Consider the following 19,015-nt stretch of genomic DNA (forward strand, 5'->3'; position numbering starts at 1 on the left):
GGTAAGGAATGTGAAGAGAGGATGTGTGGCAATGAGGGCAAGGGCTCCGAAGACACAGTTTCTAGACTTCACAGTTCTTCCCAGGCCATCTCTTGAGTCAAAGGACGCCATTTTACCCAGGCTGGTTTTAGCAGCCCACATCGCACAAAAAGGACTTGATGGTTTGAAAAATCAAAAGGTGATTCCACTGATTATAGAATTATCTCAATGATACTGTCAGGCAGCAGGGGCACAGAGGAGGTATGATTGAAAAACGTAGTGAATGTTTAAATTTTTTAGAAAAAGTATTACAATAAAAGACATATTACCATTAGGTCCCCTCGAAGTACTCCCCTCTCACTCTGAATGCATTTATCCCATTGTTCTGGCCACTTTCTGAAGCAGTCTAGAAGCCCTCGTTTGTGGGTGTCTTTAGTTACATTGTCATGGCTGCCTTGATGTCCTGAATCAATTCAAAATGTTTCCTGGTAATTTTGACAGTGCCTGACCAGGTGAGTAAGGTTCATGAGGACACACTGTAATGTTTTTATAAACCTACATTTCCATTGGATGCCATAATGACATTCACTGTATTTTTTATCACACCTTGTAAAGACACTCATGAAAGAGGACTTCCAGAACTGCTTCAGAAAGTGGCCAGAACAATGGGATAAGTGTGTTCCAAGCAAGGGGAAATATTTTTTTTGGGGGGGGAGCTTAATGACAATGTGTCTTTTACTGTAATAATTTTTAAAATTTAAACATTCACCCTATAATCACCCCTTGTACACCTGTGGCTTTATGTCACATGTCTCTAACCACATTACTAGTTCAGTGAATGTTTACACATCTACTTAGAGAAGAATTCCTCTTTACTTCATTGGGAACATTTCCTGAACACAAGTGTCATATTTATTGCCCTGGCAGGTCCAGAGCTGGGCATTTGACTTAAGCTGAGCCAGTCAGCTCTTTCCTGGAATTTTAAAATGTGAGACTGGCTAAAGCAGTGCCCTCTCACTTATGGGTGGTAAGTGTCTGGATACTCAGCCCTCCTGTCTCTCACATTAATTTTACACTGTCCAGTTAAGGGATGCCCCAGACAGCTGGTAAACCATTCTTGGGTGTATCTGTGACAGTGTTTCTAGAAGAGATTGGCATTCAAATCAGTAGACTGAGTAAGGGAGATCTCCTGCATTGGTGTGGGTCAGTTTTACTCTATCTATTGAGAGTCCAAAGAGAACAAAATGTCCATGGAAGTGCAGATTCTTTCTCTTCTTGGGCCAGGACACCATCTTCTCCTGCCCTCAGATCTTGGTGTTCCTGGGTTTCTAGATTTCACACTCAGAGTGGGACTTACACCACTGACCTCTCACCCTCCACCACTCACCCCATAATCCAGGACTCGGCCCAAATCACACCACCATCTTCCCTGGTTCTCCAGCATGCAGGTGGCAGACCAAGGAGCTCTTAGCTCCCTAACTGCATGAGTCAATTGCTGTAGTAAGTTTCATCCTGTACATAGCTCTGTGCATCCTACTGGCTCACCTGCCCTGGAGGGCCCTGACTGATGCACATGTCCACATTTGTGTGTAAGAGACACCTGTGGATCAAATCACAGGTTGGCAGCTGGTCTCCCCCTGCAGTCAGATGCCAAAGCAGAGCTCTAAGGAGACAGAGAAATCACAATCCCAACCCACACTTCTAGGTAGGATGATTGGGACATGTTTTGTTTCAGTTTCCCAGATGGGGTTATAACTTTTTAATATTTACACATGGAATACCTGAGTCTCCATCAGGGCCTCGCAAGTATTAGGGGCAGGCCTGAGCAGAGACTGGGAGAAAGCCCTGTGGCATTGGGGTCCCTGTCTTGCCATGTTCCTGCGGCACAAATGCACCCTGCTTTCTCTTGGTTTGGTCTTTTCAGTTAATAAAGAAAATATTTTTCTGCAAGCCAATCTTAATTTGTGTTTCTTTCAGTCAGCACCGAACAGAGATTATAGGTGCTGGAGATGGAAGTTGAACCCTGGCTCAGGCTCTGCTACTGCTCCTCACCAACTTCCTGACCACCTCCCCAGTAACAGAACAAGTGGACCTTGTACATAGATACCCCAGCAGGTAAGAGCCATGATCCACAAGGAGCGGTTTTACTTACCTGACCCCTAAAAACACCTGCAGGAGAGTGCAGATGCCAGAGACGAAGAAAATGGTGCTGATGAGGTAGCTCTGGGTCAGAGGGTCATGTTGCAGGCACAGGTCCTTGGCCAGGATGAGTGGCACTGCCACGAGTCCCCCCAGGGCTGTGAGGAAGTGCTGTGGGCAGAGTGAGGAGATGGGCATGTGGGTATTGTGGTGCCTGCCGTACCTCACTTCTCTAAGCAAGACAGCAGTCCAGCCCTTGGTGGGGACCCCTCCCTGTGGTCAGAGGTAAGAGCTCTGTGGCTGGTCTGGGAGGGATCTACAAGGAGTGGCAGGCGAAGATGCAGACAAGCTGTCCAGATTAGATATCCAGACCAGGGAGGCCTGGCAGTAAGAAGCAGGGCCTAGCCAGAGCCACTGGGATGAGGGCAGGGCCCTGACACCAGAGCTGATATCTTAGAGGAGAAACCAAGCAAGCACTCAAGCACAGGAGAGCATAACAGGAACCAAGTGGGGCTGTAAGAACAGGGCTCATCATTACACGAGGCACACGGCAGGAGCGACCATTGATGGGGCAGGCCTGAACACTAACTTGGAACCATGGGCCAAGGGCTGTTTGAGCTCCCTCAGATGGACCAGAGTTCAGGGAAGGGCAGAAAGTCATAGCAAGTGGCATCACCTGTAAAGGGGATAAATTAGATGTAGATGATGGATGGATAGGATGGATGGATGGATGGATAGACAGACAGACAGACAGACAGATAGGAGACAGATAGATATGAGGGCCAAGCAATCAAGACCAATCAGGAATGGGCCAGTATCTCACACCATCTAGCCCAAAGCAGAAAGGCTGACCAGGCCTGAGTGAAACTTTCTGAGAACAAAGACATGTGAATCCACCTGCTTCTCTCTTTTGCTCCAGTCCATCTTGTTCTCTGATAATGTAGGTCAAGTCTCAGCCAGCATTTGCACAGGGCCTCCTACTCCTGGTGCTAACAGAATCCCTCTGATGTGCTGTCATCAGGAGGAGCTAATGTACAATTGTAGGTTTATCCCATAGGGTAGTTTCTCCACCTGATCCTAGACAATTATGGGAGGCTTGGAGTATACAATTAAGCCACGGTTGGCAGGCTTGGTTTGGCTTGGCTTAGCTGTTGGACCAGTCAGGAGGGGAAAGAAATAAGGAAGAAAAGAAGGAAGGAAGGAAGGAGAGATGGAGCCAGGGAAAAAGGAAGGAGTTAGCTTACTGTGAGGGGCAGTTCCATGAAGAGCTGCCATTAGAGTGCTGTCATGGCAGAATTAGACCACAAGACTCAGAATGACTAATCTTGCCTTGCCCTGGCCAGTCTTTTCTACCGTGCTGTGTGACCCTTGCACAAAGGAGGCAAAGGAACGCCAATTATCATGTTCTTATTTGGGGGGGACTTTGATCCAAAACCTCAATGTGAGTTAAATTAAACCACAAGAAAAGCTGGAATTTGTTTTTAGGAAAATGAAAACTAAAATGTATCCATATACTCCACCTACCTGCTTTACCATGCTCCATTCACCCCCAGGCAAAGGTGGGTCTCAGAATGTACTAATCCATCAGGACAGAGACCTGTACCACCCCATGCTAGAGGAGGACAGCAACAGAGCAGGTTCTGTTTGCATCACATGGAACAGGCCTGGGCCCTGGGAGAAGCCTGAACCAGCCACCTGGGGAAGGAGAGGCCCAAGACTCTCCAGCCACATGGGTAACAACAGCAGAGAACGGAGACAGCCGTGGAGTGAATGGCCAGGTCTTCTTTAAGGAGCAGTTTCAGCTCTGGTCACCACATTAATCATGTCTCAAAGGGATGGTCCTTTAACAATCCTTGCTGTTGCTTCTGTGCCCCTTGGGATAATTGACTCAAGAGGTTCAATCCTTCATGGCCTGTTGTGAATGTGTCTTTGACTTGCTATCAGCTAGATCACGACAGGCCACAACATCCTACAGGGCCAAGAACCCACAATGTTCATTTCCTGTCTCATACCATGGCCAGCAACACTGGCTAACCAAACCAACAGCTAAAGCAACCAGAAGGGACAAGTCCCTCCTGTTATCCAGTAAATATCTTGGTCTTAGAGAACCCAGGGGATTTGGTGGAAGCTGAATCAGACAGAAGCTACATTAGGCAGAGGTTGCTTCAAGGAAGGTACTTGACCTAATACATCTCTGGCCTCCCATGGGCCTTGGCCAAGTGAACAGAACCTTTAACCAACCCATTCAAGAGAAAAAGGGACCAGTCAGCTCAGCATGAGGAAGGCTCCTTTTCTAACTACCCTCCCCTAGAATGAAAGAGACTGAAGGGTCTTAAGTTTCCCCAGAGGTCAACAACATGCAAGCTACTCCAGCAACTGCAGCTGATAATGTTGACTGGCTTGATCCAGCTATGTATTGCTGTAGCTTTTAAGGCAGACCCTCTTTGGACCTAGTGCCTGCTGGGTGGCCTTACCTGGATCCCCAAAAAGATGCAGAGATACCACGGTGGGATGTCCAAGACACTATAGGCCAGGTGGCTGCTGCTGCTGCTGCTGGGACTCTTGGGCTGCCCATCCCTCTTCCTGCCGTGCCCATCGGTGTGGGGGCTGAGCAATTCCCCATCCATCTTCTGGGAACGAGAGAAAGAAAGACACATCAGGGCACTTAAGGAAGAGTCAAGTGGACGTCATGTCTTCAGTGGGATAGTAGGTCAGCCTTCCAGAGACAAGAGGGCGTGGGGCTGGGAAAGACATTAGCCAGCTGGAGTTCAAGGTCCAGACCCAAGACCAGGGACCTCCTGCAGCTGGGCCTCTGTGTAAAGTCCAGGCCATGCAAGGGCCTTACCCAAATCCCCTGCAGAGAGGCAGCTCTGCGGGAGTGTAAAGGGCCATCCCAAAGGCTTGGACATGGGCAGGTTTCCCTCCCAGATCCCAGGGCCCTGGGTTTACACCTGCCAAAGCTCTCTTTACTACAATGCATAGCTCCCTTCTCCATTTCTTCTCCTAGTTAGCTCCAGGATGCTTTGATTGTACTTTACTCTATTTGTCATCTCAGTTTCCAGTGAAGTCCATGTGCTCAGTGTAGATTAAATGAATGAATAAATGAGTCATCCTACTGTAGATATCACCATACATACAGAATAGTCTAGAGCAGTGATGGTGAAACTTTTAGAGATGAGTGCCGAAACTGGAACCCAAAACCCACTTATTTATTGCAAAATGCCAACACTGCAATTAAAACTGAATACTGAGGTTTAAGTTTAGGGAAAACAACTTATACATTAACATCTTTCATCTTAAAAGAAAAACAAATAATCTGCCTGCCATAGGTTTGCCAACACTAGTCTAGAGTCAATAGCCAACTTGCATTCCAACCAGTTTAGTCAAAATTAACTTTGAATCATAGACTTTCTATCCAACTTTTTGGCTGTATAGCTTGCTAACTTTGGGCAAATTGTTATTTTTTTTCTTTTTGTACCAGGGATTGAACTCAGGACCTTGTGCTTTCGAGGCAGGTGACAGAACCACTGAGCTAAATCTATGGCCCTAGGGAAAATTACTAATCTTTCTAAATCTCAGAGTCTGAGTTTTGTGGTTTTTGTTGTTGTTGTTTCAGACAGGGTCTTGCTATGTAGTCTGGACTGGCCTTGAACTCACTATGTAGCCCAGGGTTGCCTCAAACTCACTATGATCCTCCTGCCTTGGCCTCCTGAGTGCTGGGATTACAGGCATGCACCACCACACTGGGGTTTCAGTTTTCTTATCTATATACCATGCTTCCCTGAAAATAAGACCTAGCTGGAAAATAATCAGGCTTGAAAACTAGAGATGAAAAATGCCAGCCCCATCAGCCTACCCTTGCCTTACCTGCCTTACAGAGTAGCCACCGAGCACAACAATAGTGATGGCAGGAAAGGCAAGGACAGGCTGGTGATGCTGGCATTTTTCATGTCTAGTTTTCAAGGCTGATTTTTTCTAGATAGGTCTTATTTTTAGGGAAAGAGGGTAAAAGAAATATTACCACCCTCAATAGATGGTTGAAAAAATGAATTATAGCATGAAGGACATAGTCCAGGGCTTAGTACAGTGTAATTGCCCAATAAATACTAGCTATTATCAGTACTGTGACCTCCATAAGTGGAAGGGCTTTGAACATGTGAGCAAGGCCAACACCTGTACATCTGGTCATAGTGAGAGGGACCTGAAAACATCGTGTCTGGTGTGGCCAGAAGGTGGCAAGGGCACCAACATGAAGATCAGACCACTCTAGATGATGTCCCCAAGGGCATCCCGGGGCAGGCAGGACCAGAAGGGATGTTGAAGTCATCCACTCAGCACCCACCTCCAGCTGAAGTGCCCTGTGCTGCAGCCCAGCCTCAAAGAACAGCTTCTGCCCAGGGCCACACTGCGACACTCCAGGGCAGATGCTAAGACTCTGATTCTGTCAGCACCTTCCTCCTTAGAAACAGTATCTGAAATTCTATTTGGGGACCACAGTGGTATGAAGTTCAGTATCTTCAGACATGTTCTCTGACGGGCTGCAGATGTAGCCTAGTGGCAGTGTTCACCTAGTGTGCACAAGGCCCTGGGTTCCATCTCCAACACTGCACACACAAACATTTTTTCCCTTTGACCTTAAAGTAGATTTTTCCCATCTAATTTTAAAATAAATGAGAATATTTTGATGAATCTCTAAAAGTCCTAGGGGCCAGACACTGCCTACTCTACCTAATGGATCAGAGGAGAGGGAGAAGAGATGGGATGGGGGTCACCACTTGCTGAGATGTGGAGAAAGGCAAGAAAGCCACCAGGTCAGGAACTGGGTGGTAAGCTGGGCATGGTGGCACCTGGGAGGCTGAGGCAGGAGGATCGCAAGTTTAAGCCCAACCTGGACAACTCGACTGAGCGAGACCCAGTCTCAAGATTTAAAGCAAACAAAAAAAGGGGGGCTGGGATGTAGCTCAGTGCGAAGGTCTTGAGTTCAATCATCAGTATAATAATAATAATAATAATGATAATAATAATAATGATGATAATAATAATAATAACTGGGTGGTTGTAACCACCATCTCCAGGACAGCACTGTCCCTGTGGAACATTACACAGTAGCCCTCCTTCACCCAGTCCAAGGTTTCACTTTCAGGGTTACACAGTTCCAGGCATCCACCGGGAATCTTGGACTGTATGCCCCGAAGACTGTGCGGGGGGCCTCCTATGACAGGGCTTTTCAGCCTCAGCACTCCTGACACTTGGACTGGACAATTCTTTGCTGTGCTTTGTGCGCAAGGCAGGGCTGGGCAGGGGCTATGCTCTGCATGTGCTATGTCCAGTGGCATTCCTGTCCTTTGTTCACTAGATGCTAGAGTCTCCCTTCCTCCTTTCTGCTTGTGACAATCCAAAGTGTCTCCAGACATCGTAAATGGTCCAGGGGGTGGGGGTCACATCACCCCTACCGAAGAAAGTATTGTAGTAACAGGATGAACCTGCTCCCCAGAGGAAGCCCTGGCTGGAGCGGGAGGGGGGACCTGGGGGGGATGGGCAGTTGCCACACCATGCCCTCCGTGGAAGTGAAGGAACCCAGCCCTTCCTCCCCTAGGGCATCAAGCACTGACTGCTAATTCCTTCCTGCCACGTGCCTGAGGTTTCCACTGCTGGCATGAAGAAAGGATGGGATAGCAAATCCCAGAGAGCCAGGGCTGAGGGCCAGGGTTGCTGACACGAATATACTGATCTAGCCTCACCTCAGCTCTGCAGTAATTTTGTTCTCATTATAAGACAGTATGTGTTTGGGCTGAGGATTTAGCTCAGTGGTCCCTCACAAGCATAAGGTCCCAAGTTCGATCCCCAGTACCAAAAAAAAGACAATATGTCTTTGTTAATCTTCTAACGTTAGGTCCTAAAACACAGATGTAGCTGGATATGGTGGTGCACGCCACCATGCTGGTAATCCCAGCACTTTGAGAGGCTGAGGCAGGAGGATTGCAACTCGGAGCATAGCCTTCGGTAATTTAGCAACTTAACAAAGCCCTGTCTCAAAAAAAATGTAAGGTAATTACTAAAAAAGGCTTGAGATGTAGCTCAGTGTGTGAGTCCTAGTTTCAATCCTGAGAATCTAAAAAAAACCCTACACAAATGTAAGAGTTTTGCTTCACTCTTCTACTTAGCAATCACTCACGCCTCCAGTAAGCCTTCCCTGACCTCACCCCCAAGCCTCAGACTAGAAGAGGCCTCCCCTCCTCAGGGGCTTCCCCAGCCTGAGAGCAGGTTCACACTGTCATTGGATGTGTTCTTGTCCAAAAGGCCCTGAAGTCCTGTACCTTCTCCACCTCCACCTTAGTGCTCACTGAACTGGCAAAATGAATGAACGAATGCTGAATGAATATCAGGACATCTAATTATTTTTTAAATAAATCCCTCACTTTAACTGATTGGAACTCTTGTGAAACAACAAGCCTACCCTGTTTAGATTTCTGAGGAGGAGGAGGAGGAGGAGGAGGTGCTGATGCTCCTTGATGCTGGGATTGCACAGGAAAAAAAGTTAATTTTCCCTAAAGGGGTCAGGGCTTGGTCAAAGACAGACTGGGAGCTTCTGGGGGGAGCGCTGGGCTTTTGACCACTTCTGGTGAGGCTTTCATAGATGTATGGAGGAATCTGTGAAACGCCTCAGAGATAAAGCCATAGAAAGAGGAGAGGGGAAAGGAGACCGAGAATGACTGATTGATTGATTCTGAGCAGGCAACTCTGAGAAGTTCATGCAGAGAGGAGAGCAGAAGTGATTGTCACCCACAGCTCAATGACCCTAGGCCCTTGACATCACCTCTCCCAGCCTCAGTCTCTCCCTCTAGGGTCTGTCTAGGATGGTCAGAGGGAATTCACAGCTGGAGCATGTGTGGTGCTTTGGCACCCCGTGTGTGTATGTGTGTGTGTGTGTGTGATCACAGGGCTGTGGCCATGACAGCTCTGTGCATCCTGCCAGTAAGCCCATCCCTCACACCTCACCCAGGACCTCTGGCCACCATGACTGGGAAAACTGCTGGTTCTAACCTATCCGCTTCTTAGCAGGGTGAGGGCCAATGTCCAAGACTGTGGCTGGTCGGGAAACTTCTGAATATCCCAGGTTCTGTCTTCCTATCAACATAGCCACCTGATGGCTACAGAATCCACTTTAGCATTTGCTTCAGAAGAGTTGTCTGGGAAATTGATCCTGCCTGATGCCCCACATGAAAAAATAGTTTAGAACTTAGAGCTTGGAAAACTTCTCCTTCCTGAGGACAGCTGGCTCTTCCCTTGTGATACAAGTATGTCAGTTCCCTGAAGCCATTGGGTAGAAAGCACAGAGCCCGAGGCAATACCCTGAGTTCATGATACAAGCCCTTCTCCAAACACACTTGTTTTTTTCTTACAGTGTGCTTGGTTGTCTATTTCTACTTTACTCACCTAACTGCTTATAAATATATCTTTTGTTGTTAACTATTTCAAGTCTCCTATGCCAAGTCATGAGGCACAGGAATAAAACAAGCCGGGACAGGGTGCACGCAGAGTCCTGTGTGTCAGCCAGGAATCTTTACTACATTGAAGACATCCAGAGTAGCAGAGATGTGGGAGCCCAGGTGCTTCTAGGTGAGGGTGGAGAAGCCCCCCCTGGGAGACATCAGAATAGGGGAGAATTCCAGAAAAGCCCCTGGCTGGGAGTCACTGTGTGTGTGACTTATTCAGTCACTATTATTCTGCCAAAGAAGGCTTCTGAGTCCTTTATGGAGGGGACTTCCGGACACACATCCTGATCACGTGCGATGGGGTGAGAAGATGGGTCACAACCTCCTCCTCTGGGTCTAGGTCAGTCTCTCGGCTCTCCACAATCTGTGATTTCTCCAGGGGACTCAGCTCCGTATGGGCGTTCTCGTGAGCCTTGGCATGCACAGCACTTCACAAAGAACTTCCACTGCACCTCTCATTTACGTCTCCCAGGGCCCCACCCAGCACAGAGGAAGAGACTGGGGCTCAGCTAAGTTGCAGGGCTTGTCCATGTGAGCACCCTCCTCTTCCGATGTCAGGGGCAGTGGCCTATAGCTGTGCCCTGTGTAAACAGGCTCGGCCCTGCAGCTCCCAGGCACAGGAGGCCTTGGTATGGCACAGCAGTGATCCCTGGGGTGCAGGTGGATCCCTTGTCCTCCTGACACCATCTCCACCCCACACAGCGGGATCCCTGCCAGTGCCCGCCCCACCTGGTCCTGCCCTGACATTCCATTCGCCCATCACTCGCAGGTAGGGTTCCCCAGGTTTCCCTCAATGCAGCCTCAGTGCCCCTGCTCATGCTGTGTCCTCCCCCTTCACCCCCCCGCAAAAGGGGATGTGTAGGTACCCAGACCTCTCCCTCCAGCTTGCTGCAGGGACACCCTAAATCTGGAAAACACCATAGCCTTTGGGAAACAGAGTCTTCGACTTCTTTCCCCAGAATCTTTGGCCTCTGAGGCAAGTGGCAGGCAGAGTTCTGAGGTGAGGGCAAGAGGGGCAGTTTTCTTTCAGTGCCCCCCAGCTTCTTCAGCAGAGAATGCCAGGCACTCTGCAAGAGAATGAGCCACAGTGGGCAGGGCCTGGCAGCCGGCTCCAGGGAAAACTCAGAGCCCAGCTCAGCTTTGTGGTGGCCCCATCCCCACAGCCCTAGCTGGGCCTTACTAGGCTGCGTCCTAGCCAGTAGGGAGCAGCCCTTTGCCCTGGCAGTGGGCAGTGGCAACCACAGAAGTTCTCCCTTCAGTCCTCCCTGCTATTTTTAAGTGGCCAAGTAAGGCTGGAGAGAGAGATGGTGTCCAGGAACTAACTGGAGAGGCTGCCAAAGGGGTCCTGTGACTTGGCTTCTCCAGGCTTAGTTTCTTCATCTGTGAGACAGGAACTAGTGCCTATTGCATTCACTTATAGGGAAGAAATTAAAGCACACAGTGTCTGAGGCCTCTTGACTGTCTGGTAGAAGTCACTTCTCTCTCTGCTTCCCTCTCTCTTTCCTTTCATTGGATTCAGAAAGGGCTTCAGAAAAGAGAAAGCCTGGTGCTGAGGAACCTGGAAAAGGACACCTAGTTTCAGCAGAGCCCACCCTGAGTAAAGGTGAGGAAATGGCCGGCACCACCTGCCCTGCCCAGAGAGCCCATCCCCCCCCCCCCAGGCCTTTGTGGGTGTCACAGTGAGAGCAAACTCTGTACTAGTTTTGTGACACTGGCCTGAGATGATGACTGCCCTGGAAGAGCCAAGGCTCTTCCAGGAGAGGAGGGAGCTGCCACTCCTGCCTGATTATCTGAACCTAATCTAAAGGCTGAGCCTCTAGTCAGGCACTGGGGACACCACACTGGGCCTCCCCAGCCTCCTTCCTGTGCCCGGGTCCCCCCTCCAGCACTCACCAAGCAGCTGGGTAGCTCACAGATGGGGATGACAGAGTTCATGGCAATGGGGTCCTTGCCCTTCTGGCAGAAGCAGGACAGAGTACTTGTCTGGAAGGAGGTAAGACTGCTTCAAGAGAGGGAGATTAACTTCTCAGTGCCTGACTCAGGGCAGAGGTGGCCAGGAGGGAGAGGCTGCAGGTCCTACCTGGCCCCGTCAGACCTGTGACGGGTGCTCCCCTAGCCTCCTCCTCCAGGAGACCAAGATCCATTCTGCTGCAGTGAATGTTTCATAATTTGATAAGTTGCAGTCCCCATGGCACCCAGAAAACAAGTCAGAGTACAACCCATCAGGGTGTGGCCTGAGAGCTCTTTCAGGAAACCAGGCTCCAGGGGATGGAGTTGAGTGGTAAGTTTGAGGCTGAAGGAGGGGTTTCCCTTTTCTAAGCTGCCAGCTGGTTGAGTGGGAATGGAAATTGCTGCAAAGACAGCCTGACCATCTGGCTCTGAGAAGAGAGACAGTGCTTGTGGGACAGGGCATTATTATTACTCCTTGCCCTGGGAGCAGCTGCTGTGGCTGCTGGGTGGAGGCGGAGGCCTCACAAGGCGCAGGTGAAAGCCTGAGGGGAAAAATGCTTCTAATTCTCTGTGGCTTCTCCCCTTAAGATTCAGAACTGGCTGTCCCACCTTTCAGGGAGAGAGGACCAGGCCTGCATAGTTTTGCTCCTGTATTCTTCACAGGGCACTTGAAAAGCCTTCCTCAAAAACTCTTGGTATAGGGCCAGGGATTTAGCTCAGTGGTGCTGCTGCCTGCCTTGCAAGCACAAGGTCCCAAGTTCAATCCCCGGTACCAAAAAAAAAAAAAAAAGAAAGAGAAACTCTTGGTAAATCCCATCCCATGAAATCCAAACAAGCCACGTGGCTGCTACTGATGATGGTAGAATATTCTGGAATAGGCAGCACTGGCTTCCAAGGTTCAGGAAACACCATGGCAGGACCCACAGAAATTACAGTGGGCACTGGTCCAAAAGAAAGCCTTGAAAACATGGCAAAGAAATTGATAGGTCTGAACCCTGATACCCCTCCCCAACCAGCTGAATTCCTGAAATGGCTGTTCCCAGCTGCCACTCTGCTAGGACATGGCACACCCGCTCCACCTATTAGGTCACAAGGCACCCACAACAGAACATGAACCATCGCTGTGGACACACAGCCATCTCAATCCCTCAATCTCACACCTCCCTTTGCCTCACTCCATCTAAGCCACTAACCCCGCACCCCACATCCATGAAAGACCCAACTCAATAAATGGCAGTCCGACTCTCCTTTGGCATTCCTCCAGGAGGTCCTGCCTGGAACTCCCAAATTTAGGCTGGCTGTGTTCTTTACTGGGTCACCACACTTTGCCTAGCATAAATGTTTGCAGAAGAAGGAGACAGACCTGGCTTGGGCTGTGACAGAGAAGCCAAGACCCAAAGAGAGTCAACTTTGCTTAACTATGCCTACTGAGCTACATCCCAGTGGCTATTATTTTTGTCCACCATCTTATTTAATCTTGATAACAAACCAAGCAATCACATTCTTCTTTTACACATTAAGAAATGCAAGAGCTGGTAGATTAAGCTGTTTACCAAAGGTTCATGCTAAATGCAGGAGTTGAACCCAGGCAGTCTTGTTCCACATCCCACAGGGCCAGGCAAATGGGGAAGGGAGACACACACCCTCAAGGTCTGAAGATGGGCAGGCACTGCATCTGCTGAGGGCTGGGCTCTAGGAGAGATGGTCTAGTAGCTTCAGGTTCAGATTCAGGAAGTGTGGACCCTCCCCCAGTGGTGCCAGATTCAGTTTACCTCCTATCAGAGTCTGAAACCCTAGAGTTACAAAAGGGTTGAGACTCGTACAGCTATTGAGTTTCCTGAAAACACTAAGTGTACAGTTTACTGGGCTGGATGAGTAGGCAGGCAAGCACGAGAGCAGGGGATAACATCTGCCAGGTCTCCATGGTGAGAGGCACTAGCATCGTTGCCCTAGGAAGACCTGGCTGGTGTGGTCCAAGTGGGGAGCCATAGTCCCCCACCTCACAGACCCGTGGGCATGGGACAACTTGGGCCCACAGCAACACCACTCTTCCCTGTTGCCTTTAGGGGTAGCATGGAAGAAGGGAATTTCTCAAAGACACTGCCCTCCCCACGTTTACTGTCTGTCTTACTTGGCTCTCCTCGTCATACTCCTTGCCCTTTGTTTAGGTGCACAGTTAAATTTCTCTACAGTATAAAGTAAATGGGTGCAAGGTTAGCTATGCCAAATTGAGCTAAGTAACAAAGACAGCCTCCCTTACTCACTTTGGTTACCTGTGCAGTGTCCCAGAGCCCTCCCTCTTCACCCTCAAGTCCTCTCTTTTGGGCCTGTTCCCCTATCTCACATGTTCTTAACATGAATATTGTCTACATGGCTGTGGTCAACCTGCTTACCAGCTCAGAAGAGCCAAGCTGGTGCCTCTCCCTTTCCTCCATCTTCTCCTCTTGGAAGTCCTTTCCATAGAGTGTGGGCTCTCCTTTCATCAGTGGCCTCATTTGGCTTCTGCCAGTATCTCGTCCTAAAACCACTGTGGCCCTGTGTTAGCTTTCCATCATTGTGACAAAATATCTGAGATAATCAGCTTATTGGAAGGACAGAGTGATTCTGGCTCACAGTTTCCCAGGTTCCAGTCCATGGTCAGTGTCGTGCCTGGCCTAACAAACAGGACAAAGCAAACAACAGCAACTTCTCAGTAAATAGGACAAATGAACACAAAACAAAGTATACAATCCCTGTGGCACTGAGAAGTCCAGTGATTGTCTACATACCTAAGCAGACCATCCTTGGGCATCCAAGTCATTCATTATGATTATAGCCCCTTCCCCCAAATCTATATAAACATAGTTTTCCTTCCCTGCTAGCTGCTAGAATCTCTCCCTGATTTTAGTCCCTGATTTTAGTCTCTGTTCAGTGGAATAAACTTTTCTTTTTCACAACAAAAGGGCCTGCTTAAACAAACAGATTCATGTGTGCTATCTATAACATTTTGATGCTGTGACTTGGGTACTCTCCTTGGAGAGTTTTACACCCTATCTAAGGCACCACTAAAGTCACTTGGCAACATAGGTCTCCAGATTTTGCTTCTGCACTCCAGACAAGCTGCTCAGCTCCATTCCACAGGCTTCAGACCAGGTTAAGCTTTTTTTTCTTACATCTTAGCCATCTCAGCCCTGTTTTCCACTCCCCATGCCTTTTACGGTCTCTCTGACTTTAAGATCTCCCTTTCTCTCTCTCTTCCATGCAATAACTTTAAGACCCCCTTCAACACCTGCTGCTGCAGCTCTCACTATAACTACAGCTGCTCTGTAGTTCCACCCTCCCTTGTCCTTAACTTTCTCTCTGTCCCCTCACCCACCAGGACAGAAACAGGTCCATTCACTTTTCTGTGCCATTTTAAACCCAGCACTGGTCACAGAAAACCCAGGAAAAGAACTGTCTTTTTCCCTTGATAGTAAACCAATCATAGTGCTGACTGGCTTGGTCACTACCCACTTCCTGTCACAGCCTCGGTCACTGGTGGAGATGTCTTCTTGTTGACCATGTTGTTGTCCTGTCATGTCAGACATGATGAAACCTACCTGTTTTCTGTCCTAATGGGGAATTGTTCTACTTCTAGCCCTCCTTCTTCCCCTTTACAATATCTGTTAAACAATCTGAAAACTCTCCATCTACTCCCTGATCTGAAGCCTAAATGTTTGACATTCTTCTATAACACTGAGTGGTCACAATACAAACTAGAAAATGGCTCTCAGTGGGCAAAAAATGGCACTTTTTATTTTTCTACCCTGTAAGACTTAGATAGCTATTGCCAGAGACTGAACAAATGGTCCAGAGTTCCCTAATGTTCCGGAATTCTTTACACTTTGTAACATTCCCACTTTGTGCACTTCCTGTAAACCTTCTCAGACCCTTCTTTCCTTTCCATCTAAACCATCTCTCCCTGACAAGGACTCCTCCCTAACAACAGATCCAACTGACCTTGCTATTCCCCAGGGTTTTCCAGCACCTCCTCCTGCAGCTGCAGGGGCTGCTCAACACCCCTCCCAGCCTCCTGCTATGGTAGCAGGGATTGCTGCTCCCCCTCCCCTGGAGCCTCCTACCATCTCAGCTGCCTCTCCCTTTCTCTCTCGAGCCTCCAGCTATAACTAAAGGAACTACTGCTCCTTCTCCCCCCAGGGCCTCCTGTCATCTTAGCTGCCTCTCCCTCCCTTTCCAAGCTTCCTGTCACTGCTGCACTCCCTGCCAAAGTCCCCATCTACCTGACACTGCCCTCTGCACCTGACCCTCCCCTGTATATTGTGCCCAGTTCAATCCCACCCCATTCATGGTCTGGACTACAATATGCTCTACTCCCCACTTCCCACTTCAAGAGGTGGCAGGAGCAGAAGGGAAAGTTCAGGTCCATGTTCACTTCTCCCTGTCCAATATCTCTCAGATCAATCAGCATTAGGTTCTTTTTTTCAAAGACCCTACTAGATATATTCAAGTGTTTCAATATCTCACTCAATCTTATGACTTAACCTGGGAGGATATAAATGTCATCCTTTCTTCAGCTCTTTCCCCTGAAGAGTAGGAACATATTTGGTCCTTGGCTCAGACTTATGCAGATGACTTATGCACATGATTACGCCTCGAGCCTAATCTTCAGGAGGGCACTGTGGCTGTTCCCCAAGCCAGCACAAATTGGGATTTTTAACAGGCTCAATGAGGAAGGACAGTCCTTGGCTAGCAGAAGTCATAAGTATATTATTTAGTTGAGGGGCAAGAAGGCAGTACACAGGGCAGTTAATTATGATAAACTTAAAGAAACCATCCAGACAAAGGATGAAAATCCTGCTCAATTAATGTCCTGTTTAGCTGCCACCCCCAGGCATTATACAGCCCTAGATCCAGAAGGTCCAGAAGGCCAACTTATTTTAAAGATGCATTTTATTACTCAATTTGCCCCAGATATTCATAAAAAATTATGAAAACTGCAGAAGGGTCCTCAGACTTCACAACAGGAATTGTTAAATTCTGCATTCAAAATTTTTAATAACCAAGATGATATGCTTGATAGCAGCACCTTTCTGAGCTGCAAATTTTGTCATTCACCATAAGAAACCCTACAGAGCCAACAGCTAAAGTGACTAATAAAGGATCAAAGGCTCCTCAAGCTCAAGGTGTCCCTCCAGGACTGTGTTTCAAATGCCACCAGATTGATCACTGGGCTAAGGAATGCTCACAGCCTAGGGCTCCCTCCAGGCTGGGCCCTTTGTGTGGAGCCCACATTGGAAGTCCAATTGCCCAATTCTGGAAGCCACTTCTGTGGCTTCAACCTCAGGGACCCTGACCAGCTCCTTCCCAGACCTTCTTGGCCTAACCACTGAGGACCAACATCATCTGGAGGCCACCATGGCCTCCTGGACCATTTTGGATTCAGAACTTTGTGTAATCCTTATGGAGGAGGGTAATTCCATCTCATTCCTCCTCGACACAGGTGCTACACACTCTACCTTGCCTTCCTTTCAAGAGCCAACCTCCTTGACTCCAATTACTGTAGTGGGGATTGACAGTAAAGTCTCCAGACTTTTTTAAATGCCCCCTATTTGGTGTCATTTGGGCCAACAGCTTTTTCCACACTCATTTTTAGTTATTCCCACCTGTCCTGTTCCCCTTTTAGGATAAGATATCTTAGCTAAGCTGTCTGCCACTCTGACCATCCCTGGGACACAGTCAGTGCTTATACCTGCTCTAGTCTCTCCTTTCCTACCTCCCCATCAAGGCTCCTATCATCTCCCCTCTCTTAAACCCCAGAATCTGGGACATTTCCACCCCATCTCTGGCCTCCTCCCCAAAACCTCTTACTATTCTTCTCAAGCCAGACCACCCTTACCCTACCCAACAACAATATCTCCTCCTCACCCAGCTTTAAGGGGCTTACAACCTATTATCTGTCACCTATTGCAACATGGTCTACTAATTCCTGTCAATTCCCCTTAACAATACCCTAATTCTCCAGGAAAAAAAGGCAGATGGCTCTTATAGGCTGGTACAAGACCTTTGTGCCATTAATCAGATTGTTGTCCTCATACACTGTGGTAGCAAATCCTTATCACCCTTATAAACTTTTATCTTCTATCCCATCATCCACCACTCATTGCTCTGTTTTAGATATGCTTTTCTCACCATTCCCCTACACTCCTCCTCACAGCCTCTGCTTGCCTTCACTTGGACAGACCCTGACACCTGTCAGTCCCAACAGCTGATCTGGACTGTCTTTCCCCAGGCCTTCCAGGATAGTCTCCACTATTTTGGTCAGGCCCTTGCACAAGATTTACTCTCCTTTCATCCCTCCTCCTCTCATCTTACACAGTATGTAGATGACCTCCCCCTCTGCAGCCCCTCCTATGGGTCATCCCATAGACACCTTCTTATTATTACAGCATCTAGACTATAAGGGATATCATATCTCCCCCTCTAAGGCCCAAATCTCTTCCCCATCTGTCACCTATCTGGGCATCATTTTCCACAAACATACCCAAACCCTCCTCCAGATCACGTCCACTAATTTCCCAGATTCTAGTTCCTACTACCAAACAACAGCTTCTTTCCTTTCTCAGCATAATAGGATATTTTCACTTCTGGGTTTCCAGCTTTCCTCTCCTCACCAAACCCCTCTACAAACTTACAAAAGGACACCCAGCTGAGCCCTTAGATCACAAACCCTTCCCTCACTCATCCTTTAACACCCTAAGAGAAGCCCTGAAAACAGCCCCCACTTTGGCCCTCCCATGCCTCACCCAACCTGTCAGCCTTTATACAGTAGAATGCAAGGGGTGTGCATTAGCAGTTCTGACACAAGGTCCTAGCCCACAGCTGATTGTGTTTCTGTCCAAGCAGCTTGACTCCACTGTCACAGGCTGGCCACTATGCCTATGAGTGGCTGCTGCTGTAGCCCTGCTACTCCTAGAGACAGTCAAAAATCACTAGACATGCTCCACTCACTCTTTACTCTTCCCACAACCTTCAGGGACTCATGACTTTGTCCCACCTCTCACACTTTCTCTCTGCTCTTCACCTTATTTAACTCTATGTGCTTTTCATGGAGACTCCCACAGTTGCAATCACCCTGGGCTCCAACTTTAATCCAGCTTCTCACTTTATCAATCCACCAACCCTTTCCAAAAAGCCTGAATAACATGACTGCACATCTCTGATACACCTAGCAACCTCTCCCTTTCCTCACAATTCCACCTTTTCCCTTCCCAATCCTAACCACACCTGGTTTATTAATGGAAGTTCATACAAGCCCTCCCCCAACTCTCCTGCCATGATAGGATATGCTATTGTTTCCTAAGACTCTGTTATAGAAGCCACAGCTCTTCCGCTGTTCACTACCTCTCAACAGGCTGAACTAACCAGTCTGACTTGTCCTCTTACAGTAGCTAAGGACTGGGGCCGGTGATTTA

General features: G+C 48.4%; 1 protein-coding gene across 8 annotated transcripts in view; it reads right to left on the reverse strand.

The window, feature by feature from the left end:
• The window catches only part of LOC101710943 (solute carrier family 23 member 1-like), a 63,716-nt gene that overhangs the window by 38,588 nt on the left and 6,113 nt on the right, over window positions 1–19,015 (reverse strand). For 4 of the 8 annotated variants that reach the window (XM_087205887.1, XM_087205886.1, XM_087205892.1 and 1 more), the window contains exons 2-4: window positions 13,958–14,218; window positions 4,593–4,748; window positions 2,132–2,289 (exon numbers count right to left, since the gene is read on the reverse strand). In XM_087205887.1, the coding sequence (XP_087062013.1) occupies window positions 2,132–2,289; window positions 4,593–4,748; window positions 13,958–14,059 (416 nt within the window). In that variant the 5' untranslated portion in view covers window positions 14,060–14,218. Of the gene's footprint in view, window positions 1–2,131; window positions 2,290–4,592; window positions 4,749–11,507; window positions 11,614–11,694; window positions 12,036–13,957; window positions 14,219–19,015 lie in introns of those variants that run through there. The other 4 variants (XM_087205890.1, XM_087205889.1, XM_087205888.1 and 1 more) reach the window with 3 other exon arrangements.

This window comes from Heterocephalus glaber, unplaced genomic scaffold (assembly GCF_053883595.1).
Source record: "Heterocephalus glaber isolate CG9 unplaced genomic scaffold, H.glaber_assembly_v1.0 deba00000621, whole genome shotgun sequence".
Classification (NCBI taxonomy): domain Eukaryota; kingdom Metazoa; phylum Chordata; class Mammalia; order Rodentia; family Bathyergidae; genus Heterocephalus; species Heterocephalus glaber.